Raw genomic sequence first — 17,144 nt, forward strand, 5'->3', positions numbered from 1 at the left:
CATGGCACCTACTACCAGACCTCGTTCAAAGGCACATACATCTTTTGTCTTGCCCATTCAACCCCTGAATGACACACACACAATCCACGTCTCGATTGCCTCTAGGCTTAAAAATCATTCTTTAACCTGTCTCCTCCCCCTTCATCTATACTGATTGAAGTGAATTTAACAAGTGACATCAATAAGGGATCATAGCTGTCACCTGGCCAGTCTGTGTCATGGAAAGAGAAAGCGGTTCCTAACATTTCGTACACTCAGTGTGTATACGATACATCAAAGTACATGTAGGGATGTGCAACGCCGATGTGAGTTATGCCCCGATAAGCATATTCCCACTGCCAGGTTCACTTTGTCAGCAATTCATTTCCCATTGTGTTCCCCTATCGAGTACTTCCCTTCTGCCTCTAATAGGTGCAAATACATCATATCCTGCAAACAACAATAGTCCATTACATCAACTAACTAGACAAGTGCATTAAAAAGGGCCATTATTTCTGGGCGGTAGAAAGAGTGAGGGGATCAATATCTGAACAAAGTGAAAGTATGAGTTGAAACAAATCACCACAGTAGCCTGATGACGTGTAAATTCATAGAAATCTGAATACCGGCTATCAATTGGGATACTTTGTGTGGAGGCGTACGTTGTGGTTCAGGATCGTTCTTAGCGTAAAGAGTGCTTGGTTAGGTCGTGGTCGTCAAGCCTTATTCTGTGCTCATTATTTTGTTAAAGGTAGACTCAGTAATATGGCATTGTGGTTAACTGCAGGGCAGCTGCCTGCGTACAAAAAAAATATATTTAAAAAAATCAGCCCAGGCTGACACGGTCAGGATCCCCACTCTCACCTGCGTTCCGACTCTGCACGTGAACCCCTCCTGGGCTGAACGAGGCAGGGAGAGGGGGGTAGGCCGGGGGTGAGGACGGTCTCTGGGGGTGGGGCGCACCTCCATTCATTGCCACTTGAATAGCTTGGCCCTGAAGGGGGGGGGGGGCATCAGAACCAGGAGGGTAAAAACAGTGCACTCCCATTTGCAAGAAACAAAGTTTATGATGGGACAGACACCCACATAATGTTATCAGCTGGTTAAGACTCGAAGACTGTACTGAGAATCGATTAGTCTGTAATAACAATAGGTTTAACCATTAAGACTAAAATGGTTATACGAGTAGACTGTGATTGTTATGAGAGGAGTGCAACAGACAGTATTGGAAAAGCGTGCTGCAGAGAAAACACAACAGGTTAGTTAAAAAAGAAGTAGTGGAGTAGTCGGACGTCAACAAACGACATGGGCATACTTCAAAAATCAGGTGTTTCATTATTGGTTAGAAACGACACGTAAAAGCCGGTGTCAAATCCTTGTCACATTGAAAGACCCACAATCAAAAACTCCCACAATGAAAAAAAAAAAAAAAAGACAACAGGCATAGGAAAGAAGTTGTTGTACCTAAAAGTTAATGACAGTTGGACAAATCCTCACATTTGTGGTATGTGAGAAACACACAAAAGAGACACGCTAAGTTGGGATAACGATGCATCAAGACGTTGTTAGACAAAACCATCAGAAGAGTGCAACGGGTAATGTTATGACAGTGGGACAGGGGGGGTAGGGCATACAAGAGCGCCTCACTCAAGACGGGTGAGTGGATTAGTTGGAGGAGCTTGTAAACACGATATTGTTTGGGTGTGGAACAGTTTTGGAGGTTGGGGGGGGGACTCAAGCTTCCTTGGTGTAGCCAGTAATTAGCGACGTTGTGGGGGGGATAGTTACGTTAGTGGCAGCAGCGGCAGAGGTTAGCGGCGGCGCCTCGTCGGGGCCCGTGGTGGACGACATGTGGCTGAGGGTGGGCGAGGGTGAGGGAGACACGCCGGGGGAGTCCAGGCTGCAGATCTGGAGCTCCTCCAGGAGGCCCGCCGTGGAGGACGAATACTGGCTGAGCGCTGACACTGTCACGGGGGAGAGCGAGGGTGACCTGCCCCCCATACCTCCACCAGCACTAACCATGCTAATGCTAACACCGCCGACTACACCAATTTTGTCCAGTCGGTCCCCCCCACCGCGCTCCAAGGTGGCATATGGGGACGGGACGTACGGAGTGGGCAACAGGGCTTTGAGGCCCGCCAGGTAGTCCAGTGAATCGTCGCTGTGGCGGTTGTAAGGGGAGCGCCGGGCGCTGTGGTCGGGGGAGCAGGGGTGAGGAGGCGAGCCCTGGTAGGATGGAAGGGGGTTATGTAGGAGGAAGAAAGGGAGAGAGTTTAATGATGCGGCTGTGCATGGTTGGATGGTCCAAACAGGGCAGGAAGTGTCACTGTGTGTGACATAAAATGATGTGCTGTTTTGTCGCACTGCATTATAGTGTGCAGACTGTTGTTACCTTCACTGTGGGGTAAGAGGATTAGTGCAATCACGGTGTTTGAAGATATTGAACACTGAAGAAAACACACTGTGCTCTAAATCTGGCCAACCCCCTGACAAACGCACAAACACACGCACAATCACAGTTAGTCTGGTTGGTTGGTTGTGCCTGACAAACCACTGTGCTGTTGAAGAAGAACTGACAGAGGTTGATTAGGAAACTGAAACTCAGTTATAGTACCAGCACATTCGCTTCGGCCGGTCGAGGTGGAACTGGAGGGGGGCCTTTCACCTTCCTGGCCTCCCCAGGGTCAGAAGCTGGGGCTGGGGCCTTGGGCTCCAGGGTGGGGGCCTTGGAGCCCGGTGGTTTGGGGCACCGCGGGGCCATCTGGATGGAGAGAGAGGCTGTGTGATGGCTTTGGGAGCCGATGGAGTAGTCTCTATGGGGGGGAAGGTTAGAGGGAGGAGGGGAGGTGGTGAGGGCCTCAGGCTGTGGGACAGGCTGGTGGGAGGGGGGATCAGGGATGGTGACGGGGGTGAGTCTGAGAGAGGACACCTTGCGCTCTGCAGCCTGAAGCTGGGTGGTGGTGGAGGAAGTAGCAGTGGAGGCTTTGACCTTGCTGGTGACACTGTGGATGGGGTTGGGTTCTGGCTCAGATTGGTGTTGGGGTACAGAAGTGGTGGTTGTGCTCTGGTGGTGGGAGTAAGAAGACGTGCTCTTGACTGTGTAAGACTCTTTGAGGACGGCCTTCTCGTTGGAGAGGGCTAGCATCCCGGGTCCGAGGGTCTTGGCTAGAAGGGAGCTGTAGGAGGGGGGGATAGCGCTAGTGGCGGGGGAGGGGTAGCTCTCTCTCCTAGGGGGCGGGAGGGGGACCTGATTGACAGCCTGTGCAGCCAATTAGAATCAGAGAAGGAAAACAGCAACAAACAACATTGTTTATCAATGGAACGATTGAAATATAGATATGAGACGGACAAAATCCGGTCCAAAGTAAAATACAAGACCAATACACCCTTGACCAGAATATATTCCGTTTTTTTTCTCTCTACGTTGTAAAAATTTTATGAGGTTGTGGTGTGATTTATTTCCCACTTTAAAGCCAACATCATAAAAATGTGGCCTGAAATCAAACAGAGATCATTTTAGAAGATTGAAGAGATGTGTGGAGCAGACTGCTTCCTGGCTGCGTTTATTATCCCCAAATGACACAGTCACACATTCACACTCCTCTGGGGGGGAAGAAAGGAATCTTTGATTAGTCTCTTCATCGCCGCTGGAAAACAACAAACTTATCAACTTGAATCAACAGAACAACTTGACAGGGGAAATTCTCTGGACGCACTGGTGGTGAAGGAATGAAGGAATAACACTGTTGGATTTATTCACATTATAAACTTCCCGATAAAGAATGCTTGAATACTACGGATTCAACCATGATAGCTTTGCCACTCAACTCAATCAGTGTGGTGTAAAAACTCTGGTTAAACAGATTAAACATCTTAAAATGCTGTATAGGAATTCAACAATGCACAGTGTGTGTGTGTGTGTGTGTATTCACCTGTGTGGGGGATCTCTTGTCTTGCAGGTTGGGCCTGACGCTGCGGAAGCCCTTGGCGGCCAAAGAGGAAGTGATGTCGTCGCCGTTCCTTAGGCCATCGGTGCTGCGTGACCTCCAAGCATCTGGAACACACACACACGTCACAGTCACACATCTCATAATACAATTCTACATGACAACTAGACCCCTTGATGCCAACCCATGATGTATCTCTTTTCACTGCTTATAGTGCAAGATCAATTGGATGTGAGCGTCGTGTCAAGATAAGACGGACCACGTTGAACTGCAGTTACCTGAATCTGACAAGTGAGACTCGCTCCCTGCGAGGAGAAAAGAAACACACACATTAACGTGACTTTTGGTGTGCATGTCTAGACGCAGGGTCCTCGTCAATATGCAGCAAAAGAGACATTGGAATGGTGGGTTCAGTAGTTTGAATACATATGCAAATGAATGAGACAGACTTCTGAAAGAGGGGGAGAAGAACATTTAGGGAAGGAAAAAGGGACACTTCAATGACACGGAGAAGGGATACGGCTAATATGGAGTGCTGTCAGAGGCACGTCTATTCTACACCGTCGATTTCTAGCAGAATGTTCCCCAATGTTTTGTTCTACACAATCTCCGCAACGTTGTGCCCTTCTGAACGCAGCCCTTACAAAAGCCAATAGAGCCCAGACAAAGCCAGGACATTATGACCCAGTGCACACAAGAGAGATAGAAACCAGGGTCATGTTCTTTCAGCACCAAACGGAAACAAATACGAGGGAAACGGGGAGGTACAATCTGAACTTTTCCGAATTAAAAAAAAATGCTTGTTTTCCATTGCAAAACATTTTGCCACGCTGTGCCCTATTGAACATGACCCTGTGTTACCGTCCACATATCCCAACTGCTATTAACGCGAGTGTCAAATAGAATATAGATTTATAAACCTATTAGAGGTAAGAGGACATACAGCAGCTAACCAGCTAGATACTTTGTTTTGGGCCACGTTGAGTGTAACACGGCTAACTAACTAACAAATATTTATAGTTACCAAATAAATCATTGCAATCGCTAAATGTATTTTATCAGAGAACACCACATTGACCATATAGATTATAGCCAAGCTGCATACGGACATATGATAGTGTATGATGTGTTTTTATCTCCTAGCACAGTGGACTAAACTAATTACCACACCAGCTGAATCAGCTGGTACTGGAATAGATCAAATAAGTGGAACTGGGGGGGGAGGGGGGGGGGGGTACTCAATGAAAGGTTTAGGAAACACTACTGTAGAAGATGGAAGAGGTTGCTGTTATTGGGGGGAGCCTACTGAACACAGACATACAGTACCATCAGCCTAACTAATGAATCTATTTCAAACCCCATAGGTTTGACTATGGTTGGCTTCGGAGAGAGCAGCAGAGTGGGAAAATGATGACAGAGAAGCCAACACAAAGCCAGAAAAGAAAGGAATATCCTGACCAGTCAGAATAAAAACTCTAAAGAGGCTTGGCTAAGTTAGCAGTTTAAGAGGTAGGAGAGAGCTATCAGAAATACATGGAAAGAGGGATGAGACAGTCGGGGTCAGGGAGATGACAGGGAATTCTGGGTATCCGGAGATATTCCACGTCGACAGGATATGTTGTTAATAGCTGATGCCGTCGTGTGCAAAGCCATTGCTGCCTTGCATTTTCGGGAGAGATGTCTTTCACTACGTTACCCATGAGCAACGAGGGGGAGTGGTCTATTACTTTTCACGGCAGGGAAATTAAAATGTGGTTTCCAACCCCCACTGAGCACTAGCTGGGTCCCTAAAATGAACAGCCTGAGGCAGACCGCACTTGAATCTGTCAACTTGTTCTATACAGCAGATTTGAGGTACAAGTTGTGCTTAACCACAGATCTAAAATCAGATTATCGTACCTTTCAACCCTGGCTTTAGTCATTGGGGATGGCATAATATCTGACCCTTTATCATTGATTAAGGCCAACTTTGATGCTAGGTCACCACACCCTTTAGACCAGGGATTGTCAAATAGGTTTGGCCTCGGGGCAATTTTTTTCTGAGCTAATAGTTGGTGGGACAGAACATAATTAGCCTATAATATTAGCACAATTAACTGGCCTACATTACAAATTGAACAACATTTTTAACATCTGATAGTACATAATCAATTCATAGTATATAATACATTCAGTGACTAACAATGGTTTCGATCTGATTACGCTCCTAATTCAATTATAATTTGTCTATTTCACTGTGTGTTGATTGGTTGGGACAAATAGGTCTACATAGCCTACTGTAGGGCCCACTACTTTTTGTGACGTCAACATTCGTTCAGAAACAATTAGCTCCATAGCAACAGAAAATGTCGCTCTCAAAAAGTATCAATAGAAAGTTGGTAATGAAAATTGAAGGTTTGGGGAAGAACGTGCACTTCATCTTACCATATTTCTTTCCCCCCAATGCCAAGCCAGCTGTGTCTTATTTGCAATGAAAATGTTGCTGTTTGCAAAGAATTCAAAATCTGTGGCCTTCCCGCCCCAGACAGAGGCCCGACGCAGAAACATCGAAGCGTTTAACTGCAAGCTACACAACACAGATTTTTTTTTGGGGGGGCTGACATATTCTGTCACTTAAAACGGGTTAAATCTGCAGTTACAAGGAAGAGGAAAGACAGTCATGGACATGGTGGAAAAACTTGTGGCCTAGGAAACGTGTGGCCTAAGAAACGTGTGGCCTAGGAAGCCCAGGTGGAGAATTATACTCTCTTGCTAAGAAAACGATACCCTCGCTGGATGAGGACACAATTGAATTCCAGACACCGAGCCAAATCAAGGATGCGCTCAGGAGTGCTGAGTTTTGAGTGACTCAGAGAAATACAGCACAACAAAGAAACGTGCATTTTATGCGCCAACAATGCTTGGGTCGCCTTACACCTGCGAGCCCTCATTTTCCTCCATGAACATAATATAGACCATCTCACCCCGACATCCACTAGACCGTGTCCGAGGGGAAAATGCTACTTTTCCCATTGAGTAAGTAACTTAGAGGCCTATATGACTGTAATTACTAACATTATTGTGAGTGCTTATCTGGAGATATTTAGATCACAAGCTGACAGTATTTTATGTTTGAGCAGGCTATCCCAATACAGACATCAACTTTTTTATCTTTAAATTATTGTTTTATGTAGGACGCTACATTTTTAAAAAATGTGAAAAACTTCTATTAGGCCATATATTTGGTTCTTGTGAAAGACGCTGTTGAGCCTCATCGCCTACCTGAGCCACTTAAGTTATTTTATATGGGCCTAGGTTCGGAAGAAAGACTCGTCGTTTGTAAAAATTAAAATGTAGATTATTGTTGAATTACTCGACGGGTGTAGTTTTCCTCCATCTGCTGCTGTGCAACACTTGTATAACAAGTTTGCTATATTTTCAGCACCTGGCGCTGTTCACCTATTGATTGCGCTGCGGTTGCAGCTTTACGTTTCAGCACCTCAAAACGGTCCGCTACCTGCTTTATTAGCTGACTGTCTTCTGCATTCTCTCACCTCGTGAATGAAGTTAAAATGTAACTATAGCATTATTTAGGTAGCGTAACTTCCTTCTTTAATGTAAAAAAAAAATCATAATTAATTTGGGGGGCTCCTAATAATATTGCTGGCAGGCATGATTTGGCCTGCAGACCGCCAGTTGGGGAACCCTGCTTTAGACTATGCAATACCCTCACAAGCAATATTTGTGTTTGATGTCAGTCCATGAAGATTAAAGTCAAAGACAAACACACAACATCCCTGTCTGTTTCCCACTAGATCCAAGCTCAGAGCCAAAATGTAGGGTAAGAGTGAGTTGGGGTTGCCATGGTTTCGAGCCACCACAGCACCATTTCTAAATTGGTCACGCCCAACCGTGTACAGTGCACACATCCGCTGCAAAGCACATTGGGAATCCCCTCGACTCGAACAGAGCCCAGTCTTACCCAATCACAGCAAAGAGAAATGGACACAAACCATCTAGTTTCTCAGAGGAATGAAAACAGAACAAAAGGGGGAAGAGTGTGATATTGAGTGATATTGAGTGATATTGAGTGATAGCAGAGGATAAAGGAGAGTAAACGGAGTGACAGATCGTGAGAAGGACGCTGGTGCCAGAGGATGACAAACGACGGTTGTCACAGGGAGTAAGACAAAATGAAAGCGACAGGAAGTGAATGATGTCAGGGCGGTGGAAGGGATGAGGTGGAAGAAAAGACAACATTTAAACAAAGTGGCCATTTTATGTCTTGATAGAACATGAAACCCCACGAAGGACACTATTAAATAGAATGGTATGGAGTATTAACAATATTAACAACTGTTAACAGTAATTTACTCAATTACAGTGCATTCGGAAAGTATTCGGACCCCAACTTTTTCCACATTGTTACGTTACAGCCTTATTCTAAAATGGATCGATTCCCCCTTCAATCTACACACAATACCCCATAATGACAAAGCAAAAACAGGTTTTTCCAAATGTAAAAAATAAATAAAGGAAATATCACATTTACATAAGTATTCAGAGCCTTTACTCAGTACTTTGTTGAAGCACCTTTGGCAGCGATTACAGCCTTGAGTCTTCTTGGGTATGACTCTACAAGCCTGGTACATCTGTATTAGGGGCGTTTATCCTATTCTTCTGTGCAGATCCTTTCAAGCTCTGTCAGGTTGGATGGGGAGTGTCGCTGCACAGCTATTTTAAGCCCGGATTCCGACTGTGCCACTCAAGGACATTCAGAGACTTGTCCCGAAACCACTCCTACGTTGTCTTGGCTGAATGCTTAGGGTCGTTGTCCTGTTGGAAGATAAACCTTCACCTTCACCAGTCTGAGGTCCTGAGCGCTCTGGAGCAGGTTTTCATCAAGGATCTCTCTGTACTTTGCTCCGCTCATCTTTTCCTCAACCCTGACAAGTCTCCCAGTCTATTCTGCTGAAAAACATACCCAAAAGGATGATGCTGCCACCACCCTGCTTCACCGTAGGGATGGTGCCAGGTTTCCTTCAGACATGACATTTGGCATCAAGGCCAAAAAGTTTAATCTTTGTTTCTTCAGACCAGATAATCTGATTTCCCATGGTCTGATAGTCCTTTAGGTGCCTGTTGGCAAACTCCGGCTTCCGTCTGGCCACTTTACCATAAAGGCCTGATTGGTTCTCCCATTACCATAGAGGAACTCTGGAGCTCTGTCAAGAGTGACCATTGGGTTCTTGGTTAAATCCCTGACCAAGGCCATTCTCCCCCAATTGCTCAGTTTGGACGGGTGGCCAGCTCTAGGTGGTTCCTAACTTTTTTCATTTAAGAATGATGGAGGCCACTGTTCTTGGGGACCTTCAATGCTGCAGCTATGTTTTTGTACCCTTCCCCAGATCTGTGCCTCGACACAATCCTGTCTCTGAGCTCTACGAACAGGTGTTTGCCTTTGCAAATCATATCCAATCAATTGAATTTACCACAGGTGGACTCCAACCAAGTTGTAGAAACATCAAGGACAATCAATGGAAACAGGATGCACCTGAGCTCAATTTCGAGTTTCATATTTTATATACATTTGCACAAAAAGAAAAACATTCTAAAAACCTGTTTTCGTGTTAGGGATACGGGTTGTGTTTTGTTGGTGTGTGTGTGTGTGTGTGTGTGTGTGTATGTGTGTGTGTGACAGTGGTGTGTATTAGGTGTGTGTGTTAGTACCTGTAGCCAGATTCGGGACACTCTGGACCCGCTTCATGTGGGAGCGGGTGACTAGCAAGGCGGTGATTTTGCGAGTGTGTCCTCCGCTATCTGAGAAAGCACAGCCAGCAGCCACGGCAGCAGAAAGCAGCGCACACACACACACACACACGCACAAGCCAAAGGCCCCCCAGGAAAGAGAAGGCAAAGCACATGCATTACAACGGCTCCATTCTCATAAGCAATGGGGGATGGGTGGAGGATGACGGCTCATGTCGGGATGGATGGAGGGAATAGTCTGTACTGACATACGTCATAGTATCCTATGCCATTATACACAGTGTTGTTTGGCTTGTCAGCAGGAAGTTGCCCACTGTGATGTCATATCGCTGACTGATTGTCTATGTGTCTACTCTCTTAGGTTGTCAATACTGAATAGAACTAAAACTATAAAGGAGAGATTCTATAACAATCATCACCAAAAACCTCTCTTAACCGATTGTGTGTTTGTTTACATTCTGGTCAATTCAGGCATGCAGTAAAACACACAGTAATTAAAAGTCCCCCTTCCTACTTCATATGAACTATGACCTCAGCGCAGATTAACGTTCATGCTTGCTTGGTCATCGACTTGGGAGTAATGAAACGCTGTTTATTTCTCCAAGAGGGCACAGAGTCACTCTGCATGCAAAACGTTTCAGCGCACCCTGCCATTTCGAAGGCAACGTTCTGTTGGCAAACACTGTGGGATGTTCAGTGACTCAATCACTCGTGATGTAAACATTAACCAAAGCTGGAGCAAAGCTCTGATTGCAATGTCATGGAAACTTAATGAGGGCATATGCCTGGCGGACTTGATAACAGCATTCTAGATTGCGCAGAGGCTATTGGCACCTCGATAGGTCTTGTGCTGTGAACAATTGCCATAGCAGGAACAAATCCAGACTTTCATTGGCAGAGTAACAGACGGCGTAGGAGTGTAATAACACTAAGTGAAGGATTTGTCATCATAGCTACTGTAATGAAACACTCCATACATTTTGGGATGCGGGCCAAGTTTAAGATGGAGCTTTAGAGACCGATTTATGAATTAGAGGCCGATTTATGAATGAGAGGATTTACGTGGGTGTAGAAGTAGATCATAAAGCAATGGAATATGTGTAATGCCTCTATGCATCTACATTATAGAGCAGGGGTGGCAGTCACTCCTCCTGGAGAGCTGTTGGAAGGGGGGGGGGGGGCATTTTGCTTCAACCCTATTGTAACACAAGGTCCTATGAGCAGCTGATTGGGAGGGTTGGGTTTGGTAGAGCAGGGTCGGAGTGAAACCCTGCAGGAGAGTAGCTCTCCAGGAGGAAGGCTGGCTACCCTTGCTCTATACGTTTCATTGATCAAGGCTGGAATCGGCCGTCCTTCATTCAAAGCTTTTCTGAATGCTAGGCTAATGCTAACAAGAGCCCGATACTCTTAACAGCTCTATAAGTCTTCAAACAGATAATTTGTTATAAAAATAAGAGATCTGTTGCGAACTTGCCTCAATCTGAATCTTGAAATGAAATGAGAGTTGGTTGAAAAAAAAAAAAGAAACCGATGACATAGCTAAAAGCAACTCCGGCAGCAAGCAGCACTCAACAGCTGGCAAATGTCAACGAACACGGATATGCGCAATGCCTTGAGGTCAACATCCTAACGTGTGTGTGCACTTGTGTTGCGTGGGGTTTAAAAACAGGCCCATCACATACCTGTATTCATGTTGAAGAGTTCTCCTAACAGTTCTACCGTCGCTGGGTACACTTTCCTGGAATAAAGGAATCAGAGACAGCGGTTGGATTATTGCCCAGTGTACAGCCCTCAGATGAGACAGAAATCCTACTTCTCTTTCATATTACCTGGTGCAATTCAGCTCGTCATGCCACGTGAAATGGACATTGTGGATAATACATGTACTGTACCTCAAAAAGTTCTCCATCAGAAATCATTTGAGCGTCTGACTCGAAAACTAAAAGTCTCTTAAAGGGGGACATTTTGACTACAAAAAAGTAGTGCGGTTGTAAAAACAGACCTCATTTCCTCAAATAGTTCCAACATGCATTCCTTCCATTGGTGTTAAGGGCAGCAGAATTAACATTGCCCCAGTTTTGTGCCAGGCTCAACACGACTCGTAGCCTAAAATGAACATTCATTCCTGTTTGTTTGTCGTTTTCTTGACTTCTGAAATCAGGTGGATTACTGCTCGGTTAGACACCAGTCCTAACAGTCATACAGTAGCTAGGGTAGCTGCATCTCTGCAGAGTAGCTCCTGGAATTGAGTATCACAAGCATGTACTCGTGGAATGTGAAACATTTTACATTTTCCTTCCTTTAATCTATATTGTATGAGGGAACCCCCTTGAGTTGTGCAGCTATTTCCCAGGGGACATAATAGGCAAACTTAAAAAAAATATTTTTTACATGAATTTATTGGAGGTAATAAAATAAATATCCATTAATTTGTGCAACTATGTGGATGATAATATAAATTCAACTTGAAGCACTGAAAATATATTATACATGGATAACTGAATTTATAAAACAACAAATCTATAAATATTGCATAATATTATAGCCTACACATAGTATGGTCTTTTGTGTGATGGCCTAAGACAACCGACTTCCTGCTTCACGGAGCACAAGGACTCTGTCACAAGTTAGATCTACAGATACATAACTCGTTAGGACAGGGCGACAAACAGAGGGACGGGCAGAAACAAACGGGTTCACTTGTGGAGCGATGAGCTCGCGGCTGACGGGCGAATCAAAATCAATTAGTGTACCTCAGATCTGGCACGTCTTAATGCATCCTCCTTGCCTCGCTGTCGGCCGGAAACAAAGCTAACCTTACTTTTAAAATGAGGTCATTTTCCAACTTACAACAATAAGGTAGGTATCTTCCTCCGAAAATCCCTGGCAGAACTTAGCCTTAGTTTAGTAAGATATGGAGCAAAATATCACCTTTGTTTTGAGATATTCCCTTTGAGTGTCTGCTATGTTTAAAAAAAAAATTATGTCACTCAATGTCCGCGCTGTCACACTGGCATAACGTCATGATAAGGGACTGATAAATGCTACAGGCCAACAATACAGCTACTTAACTGTACCGTATGTACCCGTAGCAAACATACACCAAATGTAATTTCTTAATGCTGTACATGATGGGTGATGAATCAGCTCTGAAAATACTCTTGTCCATGATTGATATGGAAAAGGGCCCTGTTGGAAAGTCCAGACCTTGGTATGTTTGTGTACGTGTGTACATGTTTAATGCGTGTGTGTATATATAAGTACGGTGCCTTCAGAAAGTATTCACACACACCTTTACACTAATCCATAATGTCAAAGTGGAAACCTGTTTGTCGAACATTTTAGAAATGCCTTCAGTGAATAAGTATTCAACCCCTTAAATGTGCTTAAATTGCATAAGAAGTTGCATGGACTCATTCAGTGTTAAGTAATAGTGGTCAACATGATTTTTGAATGACTACCCTATCTCTGTAACCCACATAAAATGATCTATAAAAAAAGGTGCCTCAAATCGAGTAGTGAATTTCAAAACACAGATTCATCCAAAGACCAGCAAGATTTTTCAATGCCTTTCAAAGAAGGGCACCGATTGGTAGATGTGAATATTCTATATTTTTTTAATAAGATGCTGAATATCCCTTTGAGCATGGTGAAGTTATTCATTACTGTAGGCTTTGGATTGTGTATCAATGCACCCAGTCACTACAAATATGCAGGCATTCTTCCTAACGGAGTTGCTGGAGAGGAAACGACATTGAATGCTCCGGTGCTTGAAATTCACTAGCTAAAATTTTGATTGAAAATCTGTAAATGGTTGTCTAGCAATGATCAACAAATTAACTTGACAGAGCTTGAAGAGTTTTGAAAAATAACAAAAATGGGCTAATATTGTACAATCCAGGCATGCAAAGCTCTTAGAGACTTTCCCATAAAGACTCACGTCTGCAATCGCTGCCAAAGGTACTTCTACAAAGTATTGACTCAGGGGTGTGAATACCTATGTAAATTAGATTTCTGTAATATATATAAATAAATGTATATTTGGTATACAGGCCTATCATTTTGGCCTGTATATATATATATATATATATATATATATATATATATATATATATATATATATACACATACACACAGGCCTATAATGATAGGCCTGTATACCAATTGATTCTGGAAGAATATAATTTGTAAATGCCTTATGACAAACACATAATTCAGCTACTTAACTAAAGGCAACGCACAGTAATACAGTAAGTCTTGTATTACTTGTAAAGCCTTGTAAACGTTTTGTTTACAAATGCACAAGTTAGCAGTTGTGACACAGATGATTAGGTTAGCCACAGAGAGATGTTACTAGGCAGAGGGCACAGAATTGTGTTAAACAAATCAAAATATATTTTATATTTGAGATTCTTCAAATAGCTACCCTTTTCCTAGACAGCTTTGCACACTCTAAAGGACACCATTGCTCATGTTTTTTGGCCCAAGCAAGTCTCTTCTTATTGGTGTCCTTTAGTTTCTTTGCAGCAATTCGACCAGGAAGTTCTGATTCACGCAGTCTCCTCTGAACAGTTGATGTTGAGATGTCTGTTACTTGAATTCTGGGAAGATATTATTTGGGCTGCAACTTCTGGTTGGTAACTCTAATGAACGTATCCTCTGAAGCAGAGGTAACTCTGGGTATTCCATTCCTGTGGCGGTCCTCATGAGAGCCAATTTCATCATGGTTTTTGCGACTGCATTTGAAGAAACTTTCAAAGTTCTTGAAAATTTCCGGATTGACTGACCATCATGTCTTAAAGTAATGAATGGTCTGTCGTTTCTCTTTGCTTATTTGAGCTGTTCTTGACAAAATTTGGACTTGGTCTGTTACCAAATAGGGATATGTTCTGTATACCCCCCCCCCCCCCCTCCCACCTTGTCACAACACAACAGATTAGCTTAAACGCAATAAGGAAAGAAATTCCACAAATTAACTTAACATGCATTCCAGGTGACTACCTCATGAAACTGGTTGAGAGAATACCAAGTGTGCAAAGCTGTCATCAAGGCAACAAAGGGTGGCTATTTGACTGAATATATTTTCATTTGTTTAACACTTTTTTGGTTACTACACGATTCCATGTGTTATTTCATAGTTGATGTCTTCACTATTATTCTACAATGTAGAAAACAGTACAAATAAAGAAAAACCCTGGAATGAGTAGGTGTCCAAACTTTTGACAAGTACAGTTGAAGTCGGAAGTTTACATACACCTTAGCCAAATACATTTAAACTCAGTTTTTCACAATTCCTTACATTTAATCATAGTAACAAATCCCTGTCTTAGGTCAGTCATGATCACCACTTTATTTTAAGAATGTGAAAATGTCAGAATAATAGTAGAGAATGATTTATTCCAGCTTTTATTTATTTCATCACATTCCTAGTGGGTCAGAAGTTTAAATACACTCAATTAGCATTTGGTAGCATTGCCTTTAAATCGTTTAATTAACTTGGGTCAAACGTTACGGGTAGCCTTTCACAAGCTTCCCTCAACAGACACACACACAGAGCCTTATGTTCAGGGGGGATACCTCAACAGTGGATTCCTCACTCTACAACCTACAGCAAGGCCGCAAAACATTTTGGTTGGGTGAATTTTGGCCCATTCCTCCTGACAAAGCTGGTGTACCTGAGTCTGGTTTGTAGGCCTCCTTGCTCGCACATGCTTTTTCAGTTCTGCCCACACATTTTCTATAGGATTGAGGTCAGGGCTTTGTGATGGCCACTCCAATACCTTGACTTTGTTGTCCTTAAGCCATAACTTTGGAAGTATGCTTGGGTCATTGTCCATTTGGAAGATCAACCGAGCTTTGGAAGACTCATTTGCAACCAAGATTTAAATTTCCTGACTGATGTCTTGAGATGTTGCTTCAATATATCCACATAATTTTACATCCTCATGATGCCATCTATTTTGTGAAGTGCACCAGTCCCTCCTGCAGCAAAGCACCCCCACAATGATGCTGCCACCCCCGTGCTTCGCAGTTGGGAATGTGTTCTTTGGCTTGCAAGCCTCCCTTTTTTTCCTTTCCATTATGGCCAAACATTTCAATTTTTGTTTCATCTGACCAGAGGACATTTCTCCAAAAAGTATGATCTTCGTCCCCATGTACAGTTGCAAACCGTAGTCGGGCTTTTTTATGGCGGATTTGGAGCAGTGGCTTCCTCCTTGCTGAGCGGCCTTTCAGGTTGTGTCGATATAGGACTCGTTTTACTGTGGATATAGATACAGTTGTACCGGTTTCCTCCAGCATCTTCACAAGGTCCTTCGCTGTTGTTCTGGGATTGATTTGCACCAAAGTACATTCATATCTAGGAGACAGAACGAGTCTCCTTCCTGAGCAGTATGACGGCTGCGTGGTCCCATGGTGTTTATACTTGCGTACTATTGTTTGTACAGATGAATGTGGTACCTTCAGGAATTTGGAAATTGCTCCCAAGGATGATCCAGACTTGTGGAGGTCTACAATTTTTTTCTGAGGTCTTGGCTGATTTGTTTTGATTTTCCCATGATGTCAAGCAAAGTGAGTTTGAAGGTAGGCCTTCAAATACATCCACAGGTACACCTCCAATTGACTCAGATTATCAATTAGCATATCAGAAGCTTCTAAAGCCATGACATCGTTTTCTGGTATTTTCCAAGCTGTTTAAAGGCAGTCAACTTAGTGTGTAAAATTCTGACCCACTGGAATTGTGATACAGTGAATTATAAGTGAAATAATCTGTCTGTAAACAATGGTTGGAAAAATTACTTGTGTCATACACAAAGTAGATGACCTAACCGACTTGCCAAAACTATAGTTTGTTAACTTCAACTCTATGTACAGTATGTCAGAAGTTTAAATAAGTTAATGACTCCAACCTAAGTGTATGTAAACTTCCGACTTCAACTGTATGTATGTATGTATGTATGTATGTATGTATGTATGTATGTATGTATGTATGTATGTATGTATGTATGTATGTATGTATGTATGTATGTATGTATGTATGTATGTATGCATGCATGCATGCATGCATGCATGCATGCACACAGTATATGCCTTAATTTCTCAAATATATTGACTCTTAGCTTTCATTTGACATATTGGTGCTCATGGGTCCTTTTAGATGGAAATGCCCATTACTAGTGGTGCAACGGATCACAAAACTCACGGTTCGGATCACGGTTTTGAGTCACAGATCGGATCATTTTTTGGATCAGCATAAAAAAAAAAGGGGGAGACAAATAACTTTGCTTTCCTTTTATTACTTGAAGAAAACAAAGCAAGGAACTTTTTAATGTTTAAATAAAATCTTAATTCAATACTCAATTGTTAAATTAAAGTGCAATATGAGGCATGTAACCTTCCTTTGAACAATTGTGAATGCAAAAATTGCCTGTGTCCACATCATTTTAAAAAAGTTTTAAAAAAGGCCAAGCA

General features: G+C 43.1%; 1 protein-coding gene across 19 annotated transcripts in view; it reads right to left on the reverse strand.

The window, feature by feature from the left end:
* The window catches only part of LOC109894160 (sorbin and SH3 domain-containing protein 2-like), an 86,480-nt gene that overhangs the window by 34,885 nt on the left and 34,451 nt on the right, over positions 1 to 17,144 (reverse strand). For 10 of the 19 annotated variants that reach the window (XM_031828450.1, XM_031828457.1, XM_031828446.1 and 7 more), the window contains 7 exons: positions 11,357 to 11,412; positions 9,636 to 9,725; positions 4,205 to 4,231; positions 3,912 to 4,033; positions 2,594 to 3,238; positions 1,768 to 2,205; positions 844 to 973 (listed from right to left, as the gene is read on the reverse strand). In XM_031828450.1, the coding sequence (XP_031684310.1) occupies positions 844 to 973; positions 1,768 to 2,205; positions 2,594 to 3,238; positions 3,912 to 4,033; positions 4,205 to 4,231; positions 9,636 to 9,725; positions 11,357 to 11,366 (1,462 nt within the window). In that variant the 5' untranslated portion in view covers positions 11,367 to 11,412. The remainder of the gene's footprint in view (positions 1 to 843; positions 974 to 1,767; positions 2,206 to 2,593; positions 3,239 to 3,911; positions 4,034 to 4,204; positions 4,232 to 9,635; positions 9,726 to 11,356; positions 11,413 to 17,144) is intronic. The other 9 variants (XM_031828451.1, XM_031828452.1, XM_031828453.1 and 6 more) reach the window with 5 other exon arrangements.

This window comes from Oncorhynchus kisutch, linkage group LG7 (assembly GCF_002021735.2).
Source record: "Oncorhynchus kisutch isolate 150728-3 linkage group LG7, Okis_V2, whole genome shotgun sequence".
NCBI lineage: Eukaryota > Metazoa > Chordata > Actinopteri > Salmoniformes > Salmonidae > Oncorhynchus > Oncorhynchus kisutch.